The sequence below is a fragment of the Zophobas morio genome, unplaced genomic scaffold, assembly GCF_036711695.1.
Source record: "Zophobas morio isolate AGI-343-1 ecotype UQ-CSIRO unplaced genomic scaffold, CSIRO_AGI_Zmor_V1 ptg000375l, whole genome shotgun sequence".
In the NCBI taxonomy this organism is placed as follows: Eukaryota; Metazoa; Arthropoda; class Insecta; order Coleoptera; family Tenebrionidae; genus Zophobas; species Zophobas morio.
The window spans coordinates 53472-59195 of NW_026972479.1; the positions used below are offsets into that span (position 1 = coordinate 53472).

Here is a 5724-nt window from a genome sequence, read left to right on the forward strand (position 1 = left end):
AGGGGGAGTGCCCGTAAACCTTTATTTACTCAAAATTACACTCGTGTGTTTTCGGCATTATCCTCATAGCAACCACTAAACGCTCCAAAGGTTCTTCTGCTCTATCAATTAATTTAAGTTTCTCCCAGGAAGTATATACTTATTTCTAAAAAGTTAACGTATGCAGACCCGTTGATAACATTGACTATTAATCGTAGGATATGCCATCACCAATCAAACATTAAAACTTTCCTTTCCTTTCCTCGCCAGAAATTAATTGTCGTGAATTTGCTCACTTGTTCTACAATTAAATGTTCATCAGCTGGAGCCTTGGTGGTAAACTTGCAATAATAGCATTTTTACCAGTCTTGTATTTCAATATCCATTAAATATTGCTCGATATATGATTAACTCTTTAAATGCTTTTTCCCCTTACAGTTTCAACATCTTTATCATAAACTCCAAGTAGGCTTTTATGATCTCCTTTGACTATAAGTTTTTTTACTTAGATAAAAGAAGTCTGTTGGATTGTTAGTGGACCAAGCGACAAAGCCTCCGTATATTCGTTAAGCTATACTCTTTTTTAAGCTTCATATAATTTTGTACTCACAAATGCTATGTAGTACAAGCGGTCTCTCCATATCTTTGTAAGAGGACACCTCCCTTTTTCTATACAACGTTGACACGGTCTAAAAAAATAAGTTATAGCCATTAATATATTCGACACATATTTTCCAAATTGATAATCTTGCTCACCACCCCTCACAAATTTTATTTTATTTTTAACCTACCCAGCAGCTGGGTGGTTACAGAATGGTGAGAGGCGACTACTCCAGTAGTTTTTTAACTTGCTTTTGAACGCTTAAACGCAAATTTCTTCTATGCCGACTTTCGATCTGGTAAGCCCTTCCCAGGCATCGCATTTCACTCCTGATGAGCTTACAGTTCTCTAGCCGCAGTGCTTGAAATTGATCATTTCTAAATTATATAGGTTTCAAAAAAAGTTTTAGCACTATGAATCATTCGAAGGAGATCAATACGCCGAGATCTAGTGTTAACTCTTATGAAAGCTGCGCAACCCTCGCTTGCAGCGGTGCAGCGGCAAAGAATAAGAAAGTCATAGAAACAGTTGTAGTGGCAATTTATTGCATTTTCCAGTTAAAAACTTAATTTTCTTTTTGCATTTGGCATTTCAGAACCTCCCAGATTCTTGAGCTCGGGGTTCCGTAGGGGCTGGGGTTGTTTTTTGCTTATAGTTGCAGGCAAAAATAAGGTTTTTTTTACTTGTATGAATGGTTGTAGGTGTACTGATTTTTATAATTCACCTTCATCGCCTGGCGTTTTTAAAAGCCATTAAATGATTTTGAGTTTAATCGAAATTCTGCAGGATGCCTTTGCTTTTATTACCAATTTTTAGGCTATCACTTCGGAACAATGAATTTTGCAATCGCTAAGTTAAAAAATGATATATCGTTTTAGCCGTCTATTTATTAGTGCTTGCAAAAATTAATAAAGCGCTCTTTTAAAGGGACAGTAAAGCTCAAGAGGATATTTTAGAAAAACGATTACCGCAATGGCTTTAGAACATTTACAACCTTATGTATATATTTCTATAAGGGAAAAAAGGAAGAAAGAAAATTTAAAGGTTTAGTATTTAAAAACATCGCTGTCTTCATGTCATGGGGAGATGGCCCTTGAGGTCTTTAACTTTGTAAAGAAACCACCCTCCTTGGTCCTCTCGATAATAAAATTAAAATTAGTTCAAGTTATGGCAGATAAAAAGGCTGTAGTACGTCAAAAAGATGAATAAATTAAAAATAAAGAAAAGAAAAGTAATTCCCTTTAGACGCATCATATCTTTGTAAGCCTTTACCTTGAAATTAAAGGTTTTCACAACTTAAGATTAGTTTTCATATCTTGAAATTTCCCGTAATAGCAAACTTTACTAAATTAGTTAAGGCTGACGACCTTTCAAATATATATACGGTAATTGAAAAGGTATTTTATGCTTATAAGAGTATAAACCTATGCGGATCCTATTTTTTGAGAAAACTATTACTAACAATAATATTAAATTATTCTAATGCCTAAAGAAATTTATAAATTTATAGTTGACAAGGTTTGCAAGGGTAACAATTTTTTAAATAATTTTTAAAACCCACTAATTTTCCTAAAATGGTGTAGTAAAAGCAGTAAAAGAACTTTTAGTCGGAAGGCATTACCAATATAATAATGGATCGAGGTTCATACTTTTTTTTTAAATATTTTTTTTATCAGTTTACTTGTTAAATATCCTAAATGATAAATAATTCATAGTATTTTGTCTGTTAAAACTGCTCGTTTAAAAGAAGAAGTTTACAATCAGCTTAAAAAAAGTAATACAAACCCTGTCAAAAGTCTTTGAGAGCACCTTCTATTGTTCTAACCGTAAATAAAATAAATGGAGCAATATCGTTTTTTTAATTGAGTATATAAAAATATATATAATTTCAAAATATATAGTAGCTACGACAATTACGGTTTTACTTTTTAAAATAAAATTTGCTAGCTTTAAAGCAACTTATTTCTATTAAACTATAAACTCTAATTTGCAAGAATTTTGAAGTTTCACTTTTTATGAAACAAGACTTTTATGGCTTGACCTCGAAACGCTTGTTAAAAGTTTTGTTTGCTCTCTAATAAATATAAAACAATAAGTAAAAACAAAAAATAGTAAAACAACACAAGAAATTAAGCTTATACGAAAGGAACATGAGAAATAAACTCTGTTTGTTTGTGGACTTCTACCTGTTTTCTTAAATTTTTTTTTACCAAACGCCGCTGACCAGTTGTAGACTTTTTCAATTTGCTTCTATTTGGCTGTTTATTATTTCCCTTTACAAAACTGTACTTGTCTTTCGTATTTTTTCTTAGTTGCCATCTTTTTTCTTTTGTTTTGGTTAATAAGTTACTTAAGGGCTCATCTGCTATATTTTTTCTTGAATTTAACATTTTACTGCTACCCGCTTTGGATCTCGAATTAACTAATACGCAGTGTAATCGACAAGTTCTCATTGCTTCTTTACTGAAATTTTGGTGCTGGAAATTATTCTTCACTTTACTCTTTAACCGAGAACGTAGTTGCATTTGGGCTCGCCGCTTAACGCCTCTCGTAATTATACTGCGCTCATACATAAAATAGGATTACATAACAGCGACAATGATATTAAAATAAAGTACCTTAACTTATTTTTTACTGGAAGAACAACTTTTTTCTTCAGTTTTTTTGTATTTATATTACCTTTTTGAGTGTCCAAAGTAGAGTTGGTTGGGGTAGCAATTTCAGAGTAATCTTTATTGTCCATCTCAATTAAGTTGAGGGAAGCAGTGTCCAAATCTTTATTTTTCTCATGAACAATTTTTACGTCACAGTCCGATAGTAAAGTTTTTTTGTTAATAACTTCTGCATTTCCGTGAATCCCTGTAAGGACGACAGAAGTGGTGTCTAATTTTTTATTATCCGGGGGTAATTTTTTTTTGTTAAAGGTGAATTCAAGATCGTGACTCTCAAGACTTTGAGTCAAGCAAGCACTATTTCGCAAAGACTTTGGAGTAAAACTTTTCTTTTTTTCTTTTTCCATCCCTTTTAATAATAAGTTGTTTATTTCCCAGGATTTATTTATTAGGTTAGATGGTGAAACGTTCAGAGACTCAAAGTTGTTTTGACTATTGTTTTCTTTGTAAGGAAACTCGTAGCTAATGTTTTTATCGCAAAAGATTTGTAAACTTTTATCTTCTGGGTATCGATTACCCTCTGACCCCTCCGGTTCATTACCTTTAAATTCAAGTATATTCGATAAGGTTGTGTTTGGAGGCTCATCTTTCATAAGTTCCGTAAGGTTATCAAGGCCAAAATCTATAAGGCCGACACCCGATGGGTCGCAAACCAAATTTATATGGCTCTTTTGTAATGCATACTGGTTATCTTTGTATAATGTGGGCACTGCAGTTGGAATCATGCCAAGATGCGAGTTGTAAATGGGGATGCCAAGGCCGCAGCAACTTGAACTTTCCTGCGCATAGGGGAATTGGGAGGAGCTTTGTTCTTTTAATGCATTATTGTATTCTTCATTAAAAATTTTCTGTCTAAAGTTTTGAAAGTTAACGCTTGTATGACCCAAAGGGCCACTTTCTAATTCACTTATATTGACACGAAACATGTTTGGCTTCGCTTTCGAGCTAGATCTTTCATCAAGCACTAAAAATTGTTTTTCTGGTACACTCTTTAAAAAATTACGGTTTTTGAAGGAAAAAGGTTTCTTTATTTTAACAGAAGCTGTTTTTAAAATGTCTTCCATACTGCATCTACTCGGATTATTTCCATGCAGCTCCTTTAAATTAAATTCTCTAAACACAGTTGGAATGAAAAGCATGCTAAAAAAGTATTTTAGGGCCTCCACTACATTTTGATTAGAAGTCTTATTTAGTTGAAAGATTTTAGGCTGAGAACCAGTCTCCGCATTCTTTTGAATCTCCTTGCGAATGAAATTTGGATCGTAATTCTCCACTTCGTCTGAGTACTGCAAGAACTTTTGAATTTTAGAAGGTGATTCGACCAAAGCGGGGGTGCAATTATTGTGGTTTTCGACAGAAGTCTTATAGGCATTCAATAAATTAGTTCTTAAGGATGGAGGAGAATTCCCCGAGAGAGGAGTTAAAGGTTTGGGAGATGAGGAATTATTAATCAAAGACTCGCAAATGCCTATAAAAAAAAGAGAGTAATAGCGCAGAATTAAAAAAGCACCACAAATTTATAAGAACTTGAAATAAAGATACCTTCACTGTAGGAAAATGTTCTGAAAAGATCGCTAGGGGAATCTAAGATGTGAATGATAATAAAAATAAATTTTAAACGTTTTGCTTATCATGATAAAAAAGGGTGCCTGCCAAAACTTCCTCAAAGATTTTTTTTAAGGGAGTTTTCTTATTATATACAAAGCTTAGCCATATTAACAACTTTAAAATTTAAAAATCACTTATACCAGTGAACTTCTCCTTCTCACCAAAGAACAATCGTCTGTGGTATATACGGTTTAAAAAATAATACAGAAAGGTAAGTAGGACGGACTGGTCGCAATTCTTACAGAATTCTTCAGGGAATTGTAAAGGTGTAGAATTAAAAAAGGCCATCTGTTGTGTATCCTTTTAAAAATGCGTATAAACAGCTTTTATCATAGCGCCAGTAGTAGTCGTATACATTTTTCATTTACCCTTAAAAGCTCGAATCTGAACTCGCGATTAGAAATGACAAACAAGTCGTGGTCTTTAAGTAAAACTGGTCCTTCCATTTTCTTTCCATTAAGGAAGGTTGACTTGGACTCGTCTAACTGTTCTAACCAAATCTTTGTCGAAACTATAAATGAGAAGTACTGTATATTGTATATATAGTAAAACATTTCTCTGCTCATCAATAAGCAGGCGGGCGTGCAAGTAACCGACATCAAGACGCTGAATTCTTATGTCACATTCTATATTGCTTTTATAAATTAAACCAAATATTAAGGTTTTCTGAATTGAAGTTTTTACTCAGAGTCACAAAACTTTTAACCTTCCGATAGTTAAAAGCGGTTCTTCTTCGACAATTAATAATTCGCCACATACTTTTCCCTTGTCTTGTGAATATATCGATATCCTTCCCAGTGCATTTTTATTCATTAAGCTAAAAAAATAATCAGTTGGCAACCAAGTCCTATTTCTCAAACATAA

General features: G+C 33.2%; 2 protein-coding genes and 1 long non-coding RNA gene across 4 annotated transcripts; 1 reads left to right on the forward strand and 2 right to left on the reverse strand.

Moving 5' to 3' along the window:
• On the forward strand, positions 1-1104 carry LOC135120326 (uncharacterized). The gene is made up of 6 exons (XR_010278570.1): positions 1-90; positions 198-315; positions 489-544; positions 603-680; positions 775-878; positions 971-1104. It is a non-coding gene; the product is annotated as an uncharacterized LOC135120326 (long non-coding RNA).
• A 1466-nt stretch (positions 1105-2570) lies between these two features.
• On the reverse strand, positions 2571-4832 carry LOC135120321 (uncharacterized). The gene is made up of 4 exons (XM_064044631.1): positions 4795-4832; positions 3199-4720; positions 2767-3139; positions 2571-2654 (listed from the first exon to the last, which is right to left on the reverse strand). Exons 2-4 carry the CDS (start codon positions 4389-4391, stop codon positions 2610-2612), a joined length of 1611 nt encoding a protein of 536 aa, XP_063900701.1. The 5' UTR covers positions 4392-4720; positions 4795-4832; the 3' UTR covers positions 2571-2609.
• Position 4833: 1 nt separating this feature from the next.
• Positions 4834-5724, reverse strand: LOC135120322 (uncharacterized). 2 transcript variants are annotated; one of them, XM_064044633.1, is made up of 6 exons: positions 5567-5724; positions 5413-5494; positions 5229-5360; positions 5103-5160; positions 5001-5035; positions 4834-4941 (listed from the first exon to the last, which is right to left on the reverse strand). In XM_064044633.1, exons 1-6 carry the CDS (start codon positions 5671-5673, stop codon positions 4867-4869), a joined length of 489 nt encoding a protein of 162 aa, XP_063900703.1. In that variant the 5' UTR covers positions 5674-5724; the 3' UTR covers positions 4834-4866. The 2 variants fall into 2 exon arrangements, with proteins under 2 accessions (XP_063900703.1, XP_063900704.1); XM_064044634.1 differs by having other exon boundaries at positions 5413-5486; positions 5545-5724.

Excerpts from the sequence above, each read along its gene's own strand:
- LOC135120322 (XM_064044633.1), bottom strand. The coding sequence starts at position 5,673 with ATGAATAAAAATGCACTGGGAAGGATATCGATATATTCACAAGACAAG. Across the intron at positions 5,361-5,412 it reads TTATTGATGAGCAGAGAAAT|ATTTGGTTAGAACAGTTAGA; the intron begins GTTTTACTATAT and ends GTTTCGACAAAG. Across the intron at positions 5,036-5,102 it reads ACAATTCCCTGAAGAATTCT|ACGATTGTTCTTTGGTGAGA; the intron begins GTAAGAATTGCG and ends TATATACCACAG.
- LOC135120321 (XM_064044631.1), bottom strand. The coding sequence starts at position 4,391 with ATGCTTTTCATTCCAACTGTGTTTAGAGAATTTAATTTAAAGGAGCTG. Across the intron at positions 3,140-3,198 it reads CCAGTAAAAAATAAGTTAAG|TATAATTACGAGAGGCGTTA; the intron begins GTACTTTATTTT and ends GTATGAGCGCAG. Across the intron at positions 2,655-2,766 it reads AAAAAAATTTAAGAAAACAG|AGAGCAAACAAAACTTTTAA; the intron begins GTAGAAGTCCAC and ends TATATTTATTAG.